Source organism: Mizuhopecten yessoensis, unplaced genomic scaffold (genome assembly GCF_002113885.1).
Source record: "Mizuhopecten yessoensis strain PY_sf001 unplaced genomic scaffold, ASM211388v2 scaffold2699, whole genome shotgun sequence".
Taxonomy (NCBI): Eukaryota; Metazoa; Mollusca; class Bivalvia; order Pectinida; family Pectinidae; genus Mizuhopecten; species Mizuhopecten yessoensis.
In genome coordinates this window covers 269,535-288,255 of record NW_018404676.1, presented here as the reverse complement: position 1 = coordinate 288,255, position 18,721 = coordinate 269,535, and the positions used below count along the sequence as shown (strand labels likewise).

The 18,721-nt window shown below is 37.7% G+C and overlaps 1 protein-coding gene across 3 annotated transcripts in view; it reads left to right on the top strand.

Annotated features, from left to right (window-relative positions):
* Positions 1 to 18,653, top strand: part of LOC110446455 (uncharacterized protein CXorf57-like) — a 21,842-nt gene extending 3,189 nt beyond the window's left edge. For 2 of the 3 annotated variants that reach the window (XM_021491612.1, XM_021491614.1), the window contains exons 3-14: positions 1,744 to 1,879; positions 2,320 to 2,460; positions 3,016 to 3,194; positions 5,029 to 5,108; positions 5,864 to 6,094; positions 6,636 to 6,715; positions 7,799 to 7,905; positions 8,846 to 8,980; positions 10,571 to 10,756; positions 10,957 to 11,075; positions 14,007 to 14,617; positions 15,132 to 18,653. In XM_021491612.1, the coding sequence (XP_021347287.1) occupies positions 1,744 to 1,879; positions 2,320 to 2,460; positions 3,016 to 3,194; positions 5,029 to 5,108; positions 5,864 to 6,094; positions 6,636 to 6,715; positions 7,799 to 7,905; positions 8,846 to 8,980; positions 10,571 to 10,756; positions 10,957 to 11,075; positions 14,007 to 14,617; positions 15,132 to 15,427 (2,301 nt within the window). In that variant the 3' untranslated portion in view covers positions 15,428 to 18,653. The remainder of the gene's footprint in view (positions 1 to 1,743; positions 1,880 to 2,319; positions 2,461 to 3,015; positions 3,195 to 5,028; positions 5,109 to 5,863; positions 6,095 to 6,635; positions 6,716 to 7,798; positions 7,906 to 8,845; positions 8,981 to 10,570; positions 10,757 to 10,956; positions 11,076 to 14,006; positions 14,618 to 15,131) is intronic. The other variant, XM_021491613.1, reaches the window with a different exon arrangement.
* Positions 18,654 to 18,721: the final 68 nt, after the last annotated feature.

Sequence of the window (18,721 nt, the reverse complement as noted above, 5' to 3'; positions counted from 1 at the left end):
GGATTCCTGCCCCATCCCCAGGGGCTAGGGCGGGGCCCCAAAGGGAACATTTACCAATATTTTCAAATTCTTATCCATTGATGACATGACAAGTATTGTATTTCACTTAGTTTACATGCTGATTTCCACATCACATCTAAACAATAAAATAAAGCTACCAGTACCTATGATATAACTCAGGTGACCGCTAAGGCCCTTGGGCCTCTTGTTTTAAGTGAAGGGCTGTCAAGTTAAATTACCTTGATTCACTCTTAAGGAGGAAAGTTGGATAATGTGTCATAATCTTTTTCTAGTTTTTAGCTCACCTGGCCCGAAGGGCCATGTGAGCTTATGCCGTACTGCAGCATCCGTCGTCCGGCCGTCAACTTCTTCTGAAGCACTGTATGACCTATGGTCATGATATTTGACCAGTAGGTACCTTGGATGGAGTGCTATTAAGTTTCCTCATTAAAATGACCTTGACCTACTTTCAAGATCACAGTGGTCAAATATGTGAAAGATTTCAAACAACAATATCCTAAGAACCGTTTGAACTACAGTCATGATACTTGGGTATGTTATGTAGACCAGCAGTGCGAATATTTTTCTCAATTACAGTAATGAGGTCAAAGGTCAACTTTAAATGCTAGTCGGGGTTCAAATGTCAACTTTGGTTAAAAGCTTCAAAAATCTTCTCAAGTTTCATAAGGCCCACGGTCATAATCCGTGGCCAGTAAGTACCTGGGATGTAGTGCTATAAAGTTTCCTCATTAAAAATACCTAGACCTGCTTTAAAGGTCACAGGGGTCAAATATGGTAAACATTCAAACAACAATATCCTAAGAATCATTAGAACTAGAGTCATTGTACTTGGGTATGTTATGTAGACCAGCAGTGCGATTATTTTTCTTAGTTACAGTTATGAGGTCAAAGGTCAACTTTAAATGCTAGTTGGGGGTCAAATGTCAACATGGGTCAAAGGCTTTAACAATCTTCTTCTCAAGTTCCATTAGGCCCAGGGTCATGCTATTTGGGCAGTAGGTACCTGGGATGGAGTGCTATAAAAAAAAACAAAAAAAAAACGACCTTGACCTACTTTCAAGGTCACTGAGGTCAAATATGTTAAAAAATTCAAACAACAATATCCTAAGAACCATTTGGACTAGAGTCATGATACTTGGGTATGTTATGTAGACCAGCTGTGTGAATTGTTTTCTTTATTACCATAATGAGGTCAAAGGCCAATTTTAAGTGAAAGTCGGGAGTCAAAGGTCAATATGGATTAAAAGCTTTAAAATTGAAATTTCAAATTTCAAACAACAAAATCTTCAGAACCATTAAGAGATGTTAAGATGTCTTGTGTTCTAGTTACCAAATTTGGTCTTAAGTTACCTATATGTCAGTTGCATGTAACAAAAGAAACAGGTGAGCAATACAGGCCCTCTGGACCTCTTGTTTTTAGTGAACAATTGGACATAAAGTGCTGATATATGGCTTAAAGATAGCTAACTCGATTGAAAACTGTATGAATGACCTTGATCCACATTTGACATCACATAAATAATAACTGTTAAAACTTCATCAGACTTCTTCTCAGGAACTGTTGGGCCTGTACTCCTTAACTTGCTGGGTTTAAGGGCTACAAATTTGTCCAAATAAATTATTTGCATAAATATTCAATGAGCTACTTATATTCAATGTTTGAAAACTAACTACTGCATCAAATTCTATGTGTATATAAGTATGTAATTTTTTTAATTTCAGTTGAGAGAAGGCTGTTCTGTACTTTTCACAAAATGTACAGTGCGTTATGATGAGACCAGTTTGTCAGGAAGCAGTATAGTTGTATTGCACAGCATCAACATGGCAACAAAACCATGTTTATCATTTTTACCAGCAGGTAATTGTATATAACTGTATTGACATATAGTGGTAACATAATGTATAAGTTGTCACAGAGAATACTTACAGCAACATTTCAAGATATGTTCTTGACACGTTAATGGTCTAGTAAAGTTGTGCGCTCAGGTAAATTGGGTAAATCAGTGATTTCTCTTGTGGCCATAATATATATCTGCCTTATCAGATTAACTTCTTGTGAATAACACTATCTTTGATAGAACTTACAGAGCCTTACTTTATGGTACATGTATACGTATTAGATTTATTAACGGAAATACCTGTGAACCTTGTTCATCCAGAACCTGTGATCAGTCCAGAAATATTCACATTCCTAAGGTTTTTCTCTGTTTTACTTTCATGTACATGTACCAAAAATACATCGCCTGGTTAGATCATAAATCCTTGTAGAGTGAGTTATTATTGTATCATTTGTTACAGATATGGCCGATCTTACCTGGTGTCCTGACTGTGGTGCTAATGAGACCAAGGCTCTGCCCCTCACTTCCTCGCGTGGCTATTATCTGGATCTTTGGTCAAGTATAGAGATAACTGGACCACAATGGAAACTAGCTGGTACAAGTACGTATATACATAATTTAAAGAATCTCTCTCTTTTGAGTTATTTGTTGAAGAAAAGAAAATATAACAAAATTTAATTAAGTTCAGAAGGTAAAGAGCAAAATAACTGATCAGTTCCACCCAGCTCAAATATACTCAATATTCAATAAAGGGAACAGGGGTAGAACAAGGTAAAAATGAATTAAAAGAACATGAAATATAGGGCCACAGATTAATTAATTCAAAACATCTTCATTAATCTCGATGAAAGCTCATAATTGTGTTGGAGTGTAGCCTTGAGAAGGTTAACCACATGTTTGTAAGGATATTAAGTAGGTATAAAACATGTGATCAGATGTGATATATATATGTACACAAGTCATTTACCTCAAATAATGTCAATATACCTAAGGATTACTAAAGCAAAGAAGGAAAGTGACCTTTTGGGATTTAAGCATCAAGTTGAAGGGTGCCTTTTTACCTGTTACTTGACTATTTGAAACTGTCTTTGAGCAGTGTAACGATAAAACATCTTTTGTTTACTATGACAAGGTGAATGATCGTTTTTCTCCGTAGATGAAGAGTCTAAAAGTATTGGAGGAGTTCGAGCACAGGATATCTACAAAGTGAAAGAAATTGCAAAGAAGTGGACAGATGTTAAAACCATCAACCCTCACATGATTGTTAAGGTTGTAGGTAAATGTCGGTTACTCCACTACGCTAAGCCATGCAAGGCAGAGAAGTGGCCTTTCCAGGTATGACCTCATTGTGAGAAGTGTTCATTTACAAAGTCATCAGCTATTTGAGCCAATCTAGTTTGTACCCTTAGAACGATATGTATTCACTTCTGTTATACATCTTACAAGTTTGAAGTCTTTTTACTACTGTATACTGGGATTTTTTTGCGCTTTTCACCCTCTGGAATTCGGGTGAAATTATCATTACATAAAATGTTAGGCAACAACATAATTTACGTAGTAATTAAATGTGAAAGGCGAAATTAACACTGGGCTAATTTGGATGTCACAGGAGAAGGGCGAAGGTTTGACAGGACGAAAATTTCCAGGTATATAGTGTATCAGAATTGACATAGCAATTTTTTTATTCTAGGCATGATAATATGTACAGTGAAACCCTGTTTACTCGAACTCATAGGATCCAAATCAATAGTTCAAGGAATACATGGTATTCGACGAATCCGAGGTTCGACCGACATCGTCATTTTTTTAATAGGTGGGACAACAGACAGTATGAGCAATGCAACTATCGCGAATAGTAGATGATAGAAGAAAAAGGAAGTTTAATCAAGATGACAGAATTTTATGAGATCTAAAATAGCTTAACAATAAAAACATATAGCCACCGGTATGAAGAAAATAAATAAAATTAAAAAGCTGCATGTATAGTGTACTTATCGTTTTGACATAGTCCGCCATACTGTAATCGTCTGCGTTAAGTTTAAGAAATATCAAAACAAGAGGAACTCTTCAATCATTATGAAATGAAGAAAATCTTGAATCCTTGTAATCACAATGTTGATTGAAAACGAAATTAACAATCACGACTTAATCAAGTTTGAATATCTTTAAATTTGGTCGGATTCCGCTATGTGAATTCCGCTTATATTGCCATACCAAAATATGGTTTTACACACCGAGTGAATTAACACTTCCACCAAATCATCGATGTCAAAACATCATCTGGAAAAAATAATATGCACGAAAAATGATAATGCAGCTACAACAGGGTAACGGTCCAGTTACTTAATGATACTGCCGTTAATCCTTTAATTATCTGACGTCCAGCAGACACCTGTATAAGCACGATGAGCGCGGACCGCAGCCTGTGCCTCGAGACATGCCGGCAGCAGTGCCTGTACCTGTGATACACAGGTAAAATATCTGTCAGGCGTGACAGGTGATCACACCTGTTCGACGAATAGTTAGGATTTACACTATGACAATGTTGTGTCGGGGACAAATTTTTGTTCGAGGAATATGGGGTGTTTGAGGAATAGCGGTTCGACTAATCCGGGGTTACTTTACAAAGAATATGTACCAACTCGGTCGGAACCAAACTAACTGTACGACGAATGAGGGTTATTGGAATAAACCGAGTTTGACGAAGTGGGGTTTAACTGTATGTTGTTTTAACCGTAAAATATTGATACCATAGTAATCAGCATTTAACATCAAATTCATGTGACTATAAATATACTTAGATATATCAATAGGTAAAGATGACCATGACAACGTCGTGCTGGATATAACGGCTTTAATCCAAGTTAACATTGACCAATTTCGACACATGAGGTGTGTGATGATTGCTTACAGATGATGGTGATTCTGCATCTTGTGACATCCTTGACTTGTAGTCCGTCACTGCTGTCATTCTAGTCGCGAAGCCTCATTTGACGTCATCAGGTGATGGCCAGCCCTCTTCAGATGTTTCGACCCTTAATCAGCATCAGAACAAATTTAGATACAAAAAATCAGGTATAAAATGAAAAAATGTGGTGCCTTACAAGGTAACAGTTATAACAATGTTGAAACTGCTTTATTAATTTATGACATGCTTTCTATGTTTCAGGCCCATTTTAGTGTTTGTGATGAGACTGGAGTGTGTAATATGGTTTTATGGAATGCTCTATGTACAGAACATTATCAAAGGTTTGTACAGAACACTGCAGTTGGTTTTTACAGAATTCTTTCAAAAGGTTTTGCAGCCTACCACTGAAAGTATATGCTGAATATAACTTAAAAGTTTATACAGAATACTGCCAATTAGGTTCAGAATACCGCCCAAAGTTTGTGCAGCATACCACTTCAGGTTTATACAGATAGCTACCAATGGTTTGTGAAAATATTTCCCAATGCGTGTTATGAAAATATGAAAGTTTGTTTAGAATACAAATGTACTATCAAATGTTTGTAATTTTTTTATCAAAGCTTTGTGCAAAACACTTACAACTATTTGTCAGAATACTATTTATAGTGGTTATTCAGAATACTATTTATAGTGGTTATTCAGAATACTATTTATAGTGGTTATTCAGAACACTATTTATAGTGGTTATTCAGAACACTATTTATAGTGGTTATTCAGAACACTATTTATAGTGGTTATTCTGAACACTATTTATAGTGGTTATTCAGAATACTATTTATAGTGGTTATTCAGAACACTATTTATAGTGGTTATTCAGAATACTATTAAAGATTTGTTCAGGATATAATTGAAGAATTGTTCAGATAGATTATTTGAATTCCATTTGATATTCGTATTTAAATGGCATTCACATTTACTATGACTGAATGCTATCTGAAAGTAAATGCTTAATTGAATCTGTTTTATCTCTCTGTTCATGTAGAAACAATACAGTTTACTAGCTTTGTTATATATCTTTTGTCCTGTGTTTGTGAAGGTTGCAGGAAGGCTGTGTGATATTGATTAGGAGATTCACAGTGAAGAAGAGCTACTACAGCAGTGGTCGGGAGATCCAGGTACCCAAAAACTTACAGTATTACGACATCGACCTCAACATGAACCCACACCATCCCCGAAGTGAGATACAGATACTGGCTTTGTCGGCTGTACCTAAAAACATTCGTCTCCCAGATCTGGAGTATAACTTTGTCACACGCAAACAGCTAGGGTAAATAAAGCTAACAATAAATATGTAGTTCTGATAGGTTCTCATCACACTGAAAATGGGGATTTTTTCTTATTTATATCCAGACTATTGTCACGGTTCACAATCAAGTCAGCTAAATTATGTTGCCGTCTCTAAGACCATAACTATGCTGCAATGGGATTAAACAGTCAATCAGTCAGCTCATAGTATATATACCTAATATTGACAACTTTTAATAGGTGTTGATAAAACCACTCATTCTAAAAGTATCTAGAGCTATTTGATAAAAAAAAAGGGGGGGGGGGAATAAACACTTATTGGCATTCTTAAAAGATATACCCAAGAACATCTGTCATATTTCAGCATTTTGTAGTATGAACTGATAAAACAACAATATTAAGTCTGCTGGCAAAATGTTTTAGTGTGAATATTTATAAAATAAATTACTTTATAAAAATTAACACAAAAACATTTAAATAAAACATCTCTTATTACTAATAAGAGATGTTTTATTTTTCCTAACATGTACCTAATTATATATAACCACCGTTTTGATTTGCAGATCCATTCCAGACAACTACATCTGTGATATTGTGGGCTGTGTGACCTACGTGGGACGTTACGAGCGAGACCTTATTACAAGTTAGTGTGGCCATTCATTAATGCTAGCTGCATGACCTATGTAAAGTGTTTTATGTGCAGAATCTTATAACAAATTAGAGCAATTGTGGTAAAGCCATATTTTTATCAAACGATGGCAGAAATAATTGCAGGATCTTTAAAATCCTTTGTGAAAGCAATTTAAGTGTACTTTGTTACCTAAATAAATGGAGCACTATCACAACAGGCACAGATCTGGACCAAGGCTGACCTCAGGAAAATTTGGCACATGTAGATTGGGGGTCCAGACATACCTGACCGAAACTATAAATGCTGGTTATTGCTAGTTTGCGTTATTTCTTTCTAAAATAATGTCAAGCCACATGTAGTTTTTAAGATACCTTATGTAATTCAGTGGACGCATGAAAGAAGGGCATAATATTCTTAATACATTATTATTTATTCTCCAAAACTGCGTTTTAAGCTCTGCTTATAGAACGGTCCAAGTGCGTTCGTTTATCGCGGAATATTTCTGTGTCACACGTACCGTTTGAACCGGGATAAGCGAATGTAGCCTAAGTGTGACCAATCAGTAATTCTTGTTGTGTGGTCTATATTGGGCATAAATTGCTGAACCTTCTGACTTAGTGTGATCGCCACAGTAACTAATGAAGTACACATGTTCACTGAACGTAATAAAAAGGGAGCATACTACACAATAACATACTATCATTGAACAAGCACATGTGAATTACATTTTTCAATGAAAAGGGACTCCTGTAGAGAGGCTGAAACATAAAATATGTTACAAAATGTATAAAGTTGTTTGGATTCTTTCTAAGATAAATATTCATGAATGAGTAAGAGTAGGACATCATTCCTTTGATTAAAAAGGTTTGTTTACAATTAAAAATATTTCCAAACACATTGAGTATATGTAAATGTATTATTAGAAATTTGCAACTGTATAATAACCTTTTGAATGTTTAAATGAACACAAGGAATAATGTACTGTAAATACACTTTTTTGAGAGAATTTGTAAGAATTCAGGGAAGAAAGGCATTTTTATAATTTTGAAATATATTCACTAAAACTGTGATGAGTGGGTTGTGTTTGTGTTTTAGACAAAGCTGGCCTAGACAGTGGGGGTTTCTGGGTTCGTCGTTGGCTACACCTGAAGGACGCCTCCAGCAAAAAGACATTCATAGTACAAATGTTCAGAGCAGCAGAGGTAAGCAAATTATTGTATTCCTCATAAATGGTACATTTTGAAATTGAAAACTTTTGAATCACAGTAATGACCAATTTTATACTAGAGATATTACAATATTCTTTACTGTTTAAAATTTTTTTTTTCATATGTGTGTAGATTTGTACCAAGTGGGTTTTGAATTGGAATAATACTAGGGGCTTTGCCAAGAATTTTACTCACAATTCTTAACCCTTAAGGTAGAATATCCTGGTCATGGACAGACATGTATTAAAGCAAATATCTTGAAATACAGACATGAAAAAATATCTTGGTAAATCCTATCCTCGATACTCAAGGGTATTCTAGTCGCGAAGCCTCATTTGACGTCGGAAACGCTCACTTACGCTCTCTGCACCCCCGGAATATGTGACGTCATTACAAATTCTTAGACTCAATGTGCGCCCTGTGCACCTTGTGGATGAAATGAGGAGATTAATTTGATCCTTTGATGTTCAAAAGAATCTCTTGGTTGTGTAAAGGTAAATTAGACTGGCTTTGAATTGGATATTGCTCCTCCGTAATCTTCAAAAGACAGCTATCTGCCTATCAGCCTGTCGAATTGGTCATTTTTTTTAAACAATAATTAAAAAACAACCTGCATTCCGATGTACATGTACATGGTCTTATTGAAAAGTAAACAAAACTATGACTATACTGTTGCACTGTGCATGTCTGACTTACTTGAAGACCGAATCTTCCTATTACATTATATGGATGTTTCCAGTGACTTTGGAATTTTAACTAGGTGCTGTTGAGTGGAATTTAATCCCCGTGAAATAGTCTGATTAGGAGAAAATTTGCACACACAGGCAGATTCAGAATTATACTGTAAGAAAATCTGTGTAATGTACTATAATATAGGTTTGTCATGGTATAAATGTTAAATCACTGCTCAATTTGATTTGATTTGGATTTGTAGTCTTTGATTGGTCCTGAAGTAAGACCTGGTGTGGTGCTGGTGTGTAGACACATGAGGGTGATCAACAACACATCTTACCTGACTGAGTCTACCTGTCACCGACAGGTGTACCTCACCTCAACCATTAACACCCAGGTAAGTCTGTAACCCGCCTGACTGAGTCTACCTGTCACCGACAGGTGTACTTCACCTCAACCATTAACACCCAGGTAAGTCTGTTACCCGCCTGACTGAGTCTACCTGTCACCGACAGGTGTACCTCCCCTCAACCATTAACACCCAGGTAAGTCTGTAACTCGCCTGACTGAGTCTACCTGTCACCGACAGGGGTACCTCACCTCAACCATTAACACCCAGGTAAGTGTGTAACCCGCCTGACTGAGTCTACCTGTCACCAACAGGTGTACCTCACCTCAACCATTAACACCCAGGCAAGTCTGTAACCCGCCTGACTGAGTCTACCTGTCCCCGACAGGTGTACCTCCCCTCAACCATTAACACCCAGGTAAGTCTGTACCCCGCCTGACTGAGTCTACCTGTCACCGACAGGTGTACCTTACCTCAAACATCAACACCCAGGTAAGTCTGTAACCCACCTGACTGAGTCTACCTGTCACCGACATGTGTACCTTACCTCAACCATCAACACCCAGGCAAGTCTGTAACCCACCTGACTGAGTCTACCTGTCACCGACATGTGTACCTTACCTCAACCATCAACACCCAGGTAACTCTGTAACCCACCTGACTGAGTCTACCTGTCACCGACATGTGTACCTTACCTCAACCATCAACACCCAGGTAAGTCAGTAACCCACCTGACTGAGTCTACCTGTCACCGACAGGGGTACCTCACCTCAACCATTAACACCCAGGTAAGTGTGTAACCCGCCTGACTGAGTCTACCTGTCACCAACAGGTGTACCTCACCTCAACCATTAACACCCAGGTAAGTGTGTAACCCGCCTGACTGAGTCTACCTGTCACCGACAGGTGTACCTCACCTAAACCATTAACACCCAGGTAAGTCTGTAACCCACCTGACTGAGTCTACCTGTCACCGACATGTGTACCTTACCTCAACCATCAACACCCAGGTAAGTCAGTAACCCACCTGACTGAGTCTACCTGTCACCGACATGTGTACCTTACCTCAACCATCAACACCCAGGTAAGTCAGTAACCCACCTGACTGAGTCTACCTGTCACCGACAGGTGTACCTTACCTGAACCCAGGTAAGTCTGTTACCCACCTGGCTCTACGAACCATTGATGACAATTTGGTTTTTGCCAGAATTTGTTGATGCTGTATGATACTCTCTTTATTCTTCATTAAGAGTTGATGTCTTCTGAAATCGTGTAAAAACTTTGTTCCTCCACTATCAGTTTATTACATATGACTCTGTTTGTTCCTCAATTAACAGTTCATGATCTATGACACTTAATGTCTCAACAAACTGTTCATGATGTATGATACTATTTCTCCACTAACAGTTGATGCCATGACACTGTTTCTCCACATACAGTTACCCTGTATTGATATAGAGTATTCTTTCTCCACTGAGTGCTTATGGCATAAGACACTGTTCGTTGCTACATACAGTTGATGATATGACAGCCTTTCTCCAATATCATTTGTTTCCATCGGCCCACACACAGTTTACGACACTGTTTGTTTTCCCACTAATATTCGATACCATGTCACATTGGTTTCTTTATTTTCAGTTGAGTATAAAAGGGAGTGAAGAGAGACACTCCAGACAAGAATCTGCCATAACGCGTGTACTAGCCTGGTCGCAATCACGTGAGGGTACAAGGGAAGTAGAACTCTCTATGGTTGAAGGATACTTTTCCTACCCTTGTCTCCCCATAGGACTGGCTGCCCTCCAAGATATGTACACTGATCTCAAGGTTGTAATCTTACCACTATATGTAAACAGTTTGAATTTTTAATTATCTGTCAGATTTTATAACTTTTATAAAAGCCAACTACTTCATTAATAGCAAAACAAATATTGTCTAACTTATTACATTATAATAAATCATTTGATGAAATTTGATTCTGATCTATTCTGTTTCAGTTAAGTAATTGTTGCTATTTCATTTTCCAGATTGTTCCTAGTGATGATTGGAAGAGAGAATTGATAGGGCTTAGTTATAGACAACACAAACGCCTGTTTGTACAAGCAGTCATGGTCTCGGCTAAACTGATCCACTCTCCAACTGTCAGGTAATGGTTGGTGTTAGACATCTGTTTGTACAAGCAGTCATGGGCTCGGCTAAACTGATCCACTCTCCAACTGTCAGGTCATGTTTGGTGTTAGACATCTTTTTGTACAAGCAGTCATGGTCTCGGCTAAACTGATCCACTCTCCAACTGTCAGGTAGTGTTTGGTGTTAGACATCTGTTTGTACAAGCAGTCATGGGCTCGGCTAAACTGATCCACTCTCCAACTGTCAGGTAATGGTTGGTGTTAGACATCTGTTTGTACAAGCAGTCAGGGTCTCGGCTAAACTGATCCACTCTCCAACTGTCAGGTCATGTTTGGTGTTAGACATCTTTTTGTACAAGCAGTCATGGTCTCGGCTAAACTGATCCGCTCTCCAACTGTCAGGTAATGTTTGGTGTTAGACATCTTTTTGTACAAGCAGTCAGGGTCTCGGCTAAACTGGTCCACTCTCCAACTGTCAGGTAATGTTTGGTGTTAGACATCTTTTTGTACAAGCAGTCATGGTCTCGGCTAAACTGATCCGCTCTCCAACTGTCAGGTAATGTTTGGTGTTAGACATCTGTTTGTACAAGTAGTCATGGTCTCGGCTAAACTGATCCACTCTCCAACGGTCAGTTAATGTTTGGTCTTAGACAGCTGTTTGTACAAGCAGTCATGGTCTCGGCTAAACTGATCCGCTCTCCAACTGTCAGGTAATGTTTGGTGTTAGACATCTGTTTGTACAAGCAGTCATGGTCTCGGCTAAACTGATCCGCTCTCCAACTGTCAGGTAATGTTTGGTGTTAGACACCTGTTTGTACAAGCAGTCATGGTCTCGGCTAAACTGATCCGCTCTCCAACTGTCAGGTAATGTTTGGTGTTAGACATCTGTTTGTACAAGCAGTCATGGTCATGGCTAAACTGATCCACTCTCCAACTGTCAGGTAATGGTTGGTGTTAGACATCTGTTTGTACAAGCAGTCAGGGTCTCAGCTAAACTGATCCACTCTCCAACTGTCAGGTAATGGTTGGTGTTAGACATCTGTTTGTACAAGCAGTCATGGTCATGGCTAAACTGATCCACTCTCCAACTGTCAGGTAATGTTTGGTGTTAGACGTCTAAGAAATCTTGTTATACACATCACAATGTCTCTTAATGTACTGCACAGTGCACATATCATTGTTTCTCCCCCATTTATTTATTTGTTTTATTATTTAGTAACTATCAAAGTCCCTTCCAAAATTATCATTCAACTCAAATTTGTCATGTATTTTTTAAAGGTATTTGATAGTAAGATAAGTGCCAGAATTCCAGTTTAAATTAAGGCTACATTCGCATATCCCGGTTGAAACGGTACGTGAGGCACAGAAATTTTCCACGATAAACGAACACACTTGAACCGTTCTATAAGCAGAGCTAAAAATCCAGTTTCGGAGAATAAAAAACAATGTATCAAGAATATTATGCCCTTCTCTCATGCGTCCACTAAATTACATAACGTATCTTAAAAATTACATGTGACTTGACATTGTTTAAGAAAGAAATAACGCAAATTGGCAATAGTCAGCATTTTAGTTTCTGTCAGGTACGTCTGGACCCCTCAATCTACACGTACCAACTTTTCCTGAGGTCAGCCTCGGTCCAAATCTGTGCCTGTCGTTTTCTTTACAGGTTCAACCGTTTCAACCGGATACGCGAATGTACACTTTATTGTAGATGTGCAGTCCTAAATGGTCATGAGGTCAATACGTACACAATACCAGAATCCTAGTTAGGGCCCCGTATCGGAGATACGGGTGCCCAATAGTAATCACTCTGTCTGTCTGTCTGTCCGTCCACAAATTTTGTTCCTGGCTGATAACTTTGGTATTTATTGACCGATGTACATGAAACTTGGTCAAGATGTTCAGTTCACAAAAATACACATTGAGGAAAAAAGTCAAGGTCAAAGGTCAAGGTCATTAGATTCAATGGTCAAGGTCAAACTTTGCATCTTTTCACTGATGAACATTTTAATTTACATGATGAAGCAAAGTTAATCAAAATTAAACAAGGAGTCAACTGACCAAATGTCAAGGTCATTGGGTCAAAGGTCAAGGTTAAATTTTGTATCTTTTCACTGGTGAACATTTCGCTATGACACTTTCAAGTAGTGTTGCTCAGAATTAAACAAGGAGTCAATTGACCAAAGGTCAAGGTCACTGGGTCAAAGGTGAAGTTTAAATATTGTACCTTTTCCCTGATGAACATTTTGTTACNTGAACATTTTGTTATGACATTATGAAGCAATGTTGTTCAGAACTGAGCACAGAGTCTACTGACCTTAGGTCCAGGTAACGAGGTCCAAAGGGTCAAGGCCAATTTTTATATTTTTCACTGATGAACATTTTGTTATGATATTAAGAAGCAAAGTTGGTCAGAATAAAAAAGAATAAGTCAACTGACCAAAAATCAGGGTCACTGGATTAATGGTCAATGTCATTTGGGTCCAAAGGTCAAAGACAAAGTGGATCTCTGACTTTGACCCTGGCTCTTGATGGAGGAGGTATTAAAGGTGAAATAAAACAAATCAAAGCTAACAAATGAGTATCGCACCGGTATTTACATTTCTGTTAGCCCAGTAAATATGGAGGTGGAAGGAAACAAGACTCACCTCACATCAAAGGACATGTAAAATGTAAATTTTGCTTCCTTGCGATTCTTTTTGAAGTCCAAATGTCAAACGTCAAGCTCAGCTATATGGGCAGATTGCTTCTTGATGATTATGGGGGATATATTGCCACAAGACGGGGCCCTTACTGACCTGTCAGTGTTCTAGTTTGAATGATTTTTTTGCTACAATTTCAAAGTTATTCAAAGTATAATACATGTACCAATTATTGATTTTATTTAAACTTTGCCCTAATTGAGCTAAAACATACAAAGTGATTTTATTTTAATTCAATTTTAGATGTGCAGCACCAGAAACATATAGACGGAAATCAAGAGGAAAAAAGATATCCAAGGCAGAAAAGACACCGCTTTGTGAACAGGAAGTGGTGGTTGTAGACAGAGAGACTCATGCCCTGACTGACCAGATGGAGAGTATTGGGGTAGTGAAGCCACAACAGTTGATACACACCTTTCCTGTGTCCTACAGCCCAGCTGACCGGTCCAGGCTCAGACAGAAGCTCATGTTCCCTTCAGGGGAGCTGTCAACAGAGGAGCAACAACACTCAGATACAACAGGGCACAGTTCAAACACACCGGGATATTCCTCAGATACCACAGAATACAGATCAAATACAGCAGGGCATTCTTCAAATACAGCAGGAAATTCTTCAAATACAGCAGGGCATTCTTCAAATACAGCAGGAAATTCTTCAAATACAGCAGGAAATTCTTCAAATACAGCAGGGCATTCTTCAAATACAGCAGGGCATTCTTCAAATACAGCAGGAAATTCTTCAAATACAGCAGGGCATTCTTCAAATACAGCAGGAAATTCTTCAAATACAGCTGGGCATTCTTCAAATACAGCAGGGCATTCTTCAGAAACAGAGAGGCAATGTCGAGACAAAGGTTTGTACCTGGGTTTTTTAAATCTTCTCAAACATCCATCTTTACTTATGGCTACTAAATGTATCAATTTATTACGTTTATGAGACTGATTTCATTCAGCAACTCTTGAAGTATAATCATGTTGACCCCCTGCCCCTCCACTGCATGTGAACATCTGGCCAAAAAGAGTGATTAATATCAGTGATATGCATTTAACATCATTTTATGAGATAAAATCCAGTCATTTTAATTGTTACCTTTAAGAGTGATCTTAACCTTGGTAAGGGGGTCTGGAAATAGTATAAACTACAGTCTAAAGATCTATTAAACTGAAGGTATATGTGGGTTGATCAGTGAGGCCCCTTTTCTGTGAGTACTGTGGGTATGCAGGGCGATTAATATTTGAGCCTTGTATGAACACTGAATTGGAAAATGGGCATACCAGATATTTGATGAGATTTTGCCAAGTTCCTCGGATAATCAGTGTACAAAAATAGTTGAGATTTATTCAAGGAAACCTGTCTTTGTATTTCAGAAATTCCAGAATGTTTCATTTTGACTTGGACAGGACTAAATTCCCATATTTTATTGAACACGATCTGGAGACCTATGGCTGACAGATGTGGAGGTTCCATGTCAGAATTATTGTGTATGTCGCATCCTTCCATCCACTGGCTGTCCTACCCTCCACAGAAGCTACCAGATCTCCCTACACTACTCCAGTCTGCCACACAGTGTGTAGGACACAGGTACCTACTGGTGGTCGACTGCTACAGACATTCCCATGAAGAGAACCAGGAACTGGTATTAAAGCATGCTTACAGGGTGTAGCCAAGTCCACAATCGTTATTGTTACATAAAAATGTATGTTAATTATGTACAAACTTTAATTATAATTTATTTCATACTTTAAATGCTATTGTGTATTTTATATGAATTTTCTTCTTATTCAGTCACCAATTCAAATTGTAAAAAGAGAAACAATAGCACAGTACTTCTCTTTTTAGCATTTTTCAAGATTTTTCTGCCAAATGAAAAGTTTACAGGGTATGCCAGAATCAAACTTCCCTGTGTCGGGACACGTTTGTCTTCAGACTGTTTTAGCTACCCTTATCAAAGCTAATTTGGGTGAGAAGGATCCCCTTTAATTTTGTATTCAAAAGGCTATGGTTAATGTCACAGTGATTTGTTGAGTAAAAACATAGTGTATTTGACCTATTTGGGGTCAAAAAGTCAACAACCAATGTCATGTTAAACTGTTTTCTAGCTAGATCAACCCCCAGAGGATCTCTGGAAGATCTTCAACAGTTCTCAGCAAGTTTAATCTTTTATCAGTTGGATTATCTTTGTAGTCATTTCAGCAGTGAAAGCATTATGTAATAACTTTTGATCAAAAGTTCAAAATTCTTAGGTATGAGAAAGATCCCCTACATTCTGAAAATTAGAGAGAAGAAACTTTAACAGTCAAAATCTAAGTTGGCCACCTAACAGCCATCTTAATGTTTTTTATCAGTCTCAAAATAAACAAGCACAGCTAGGGACCGATGAAAAACAACATGTGAAATTTGAGAAACTTGCTTCTTTAGAAATAGTGATGATAATGTTTTTAAGGATGAATGATTAACTATATGATGGTGATGGGGGAAAAAAAAATTGGTTAACGATACCTTGAACTAACAACACTTGATATCTTGGCATCATAAAAATGAAAATGCTATATATATACAAAAATTGCTGTTAATTTTAGCTAACAATTTTCAGTCCATTGTGACCAGCAACAAAAATGTGAACATTTTGGCCTATAAGAATCATACAATTTTCAACAAGATTTTTGAGAAATGTAGTGTGGGTGTGATAGGAATCATAATTACGAGGATTTATATATTATGAAAAAAGGGTATATAGTGTTACTTGTTACCAAAGTTATAGCCCTCTGCAACTCTTTTCACTTTCACCACCATAGACTGTTCACCACCAACATGTCCATGGAGGATATCACATATGGAGACTTGGAAGTGATTTACTCTAGAAATAAACTAGTATCAATTGCTGTCTAGATGAACAGTAGATAACACTTCTACAGAAGAAGCTCTACTCCTGGATCGATGTTGTAACTTTTATCTAGAGCCCCTGCATCTCTAGTGGATCCGCCGAAGGGATACCCGAGTCCAACACCGGACCACCTCCCGTCACCGAACATGAATGAATCAACTAACAAAGATTTCTCGTTCCAATTACCTAACGATAACCACCAGATCATTCCAGTAATCAAGAGCCAAAAAGGAGGAGAGAAGATACTGTCACAGAGAACAAAACCTTACCAGCCTCCATAATACCACACTTTAAAGCTGCACGGAAAAAATATCAGAATTTGCGGACTACCACCTCAAACCCTTAGTTGTTAACACTGAGTCATATTTGAAGGATAGCACCGATTTCCTTCGGAAAATAAAACAAATGGGTAAAATACCGACCAATAGCATATTATGTACAGCGGACGTGTCTGCTCTATACACATCTATTCCACACACAGAAGGTATTAGGGCCGCCAAGTTGGCATTAGATAAGAGAGGTCAAGATGCGAAACCCAGCACGTGGATCGTTCTCAGGATGATCGCACTTATATTAACGAACAACTGTTTTAGGTTCAACAGAGACTATTATTTACAGAAGCTAGGCACCGCCATGGGCACGAAAATGGCACCAAATTATGCAATTATTTTCATGGACTACATAGAAACCAGATTTTTATCTACACAAGCAAAAATACCATTGGTCTGGTTGAGATATATAGATGATATTTTCTTTATATGGACACATACAAGAGAGGAACTCACCTCCTTCTGTGAAGCCATGAACTCTTACCACCCAACGATCAAGTTTACCTTCGATATCAGCAACACGGAGGCTAACTTCCTAGATACAACCATCTACTTACTACCGGACGGCAGTCTCGGCTGTAAGGTGTATAGTAAAGCGACTAACGCGTTTCTATATCTACACTACCAAAGTTACCAAAAAATAGCATCCCGTATTCGCAAGCATTACGCATTAAAAAATTATCAGAGAGTGAATACACGGCATCCACGCCAAACACATCAGAAGGTGACTACGCAATAAGAGACTACAAGACTTTGGGATATACGTCTCTATCCACATCCACTGTTTGTCAGGATGAACTTGAACATTATAATTCAGTTTAATAATATTTAGGGATAAAAGAAACTTGTACTTATGTCTAACTATATATATACACACATTTATACACACATATATATTTAAAATAGTCAATGAATTGTATGTACATTGATAGTATTTCAGGTATTGATACTATAGACTAGAATGCTCATCTACTAATAATAACCGTGATGGAACTTTCTAGAACGTTATAAATAGATAAAATCACGTGACGTTACCTGTATTACGTCACTATACACAATATAAATGTGCCCAGAATTTTAGTACTTCAGGGCACATATTTTGTTATTAAATCGTCCTGAAGAAGCCCACTGTTCGGGCGATACCGGTAGACATACCTAATAAAGAAGATTCAACTTATCCTGAGCTTGTTGCGATCGACTCCTACGCTTATTCTACAGAAGATGATGCATCACCTGTTCGAATAGAGCTTTACTATGGTTGATATATATTGTGCCAGACATTATTGTCTGCACTTCATTAACAAAATGCCCAGAGGGCCTGTTTCACTCTTGGTCTCTCTGGTCCAAAGGATGCGTCACAGCAAATCTGGTTGAAGGCAAAATCTAAGGACCCTTTGCCTTCATTCTGTACATACAATTTGAAAATGCCATTTTTGAATTTTTTGGTTCAAGTATCATTGAAATAATTTACCACACCCTCCTAAATTGAATTTGGCATCCTTATGACATGTGCATCCCTTCATCTTAAATATATTTTACCAGTATATGTGAACTTAACATCTAAATTTTGTCGAAGTTTCATTCATTTCACCAATAAATCATGGGCATATAATGCTCTGCGATATGGTTTAATTTCTTCTAATACAATTTTCTCAATCGTTATTTTAAGTTTCTGTTTGCCAATTTCTTAAGAGTTTAAGAGTGTCATAAACTTTATGGTAATGACAATAATAAGATCAGTTTT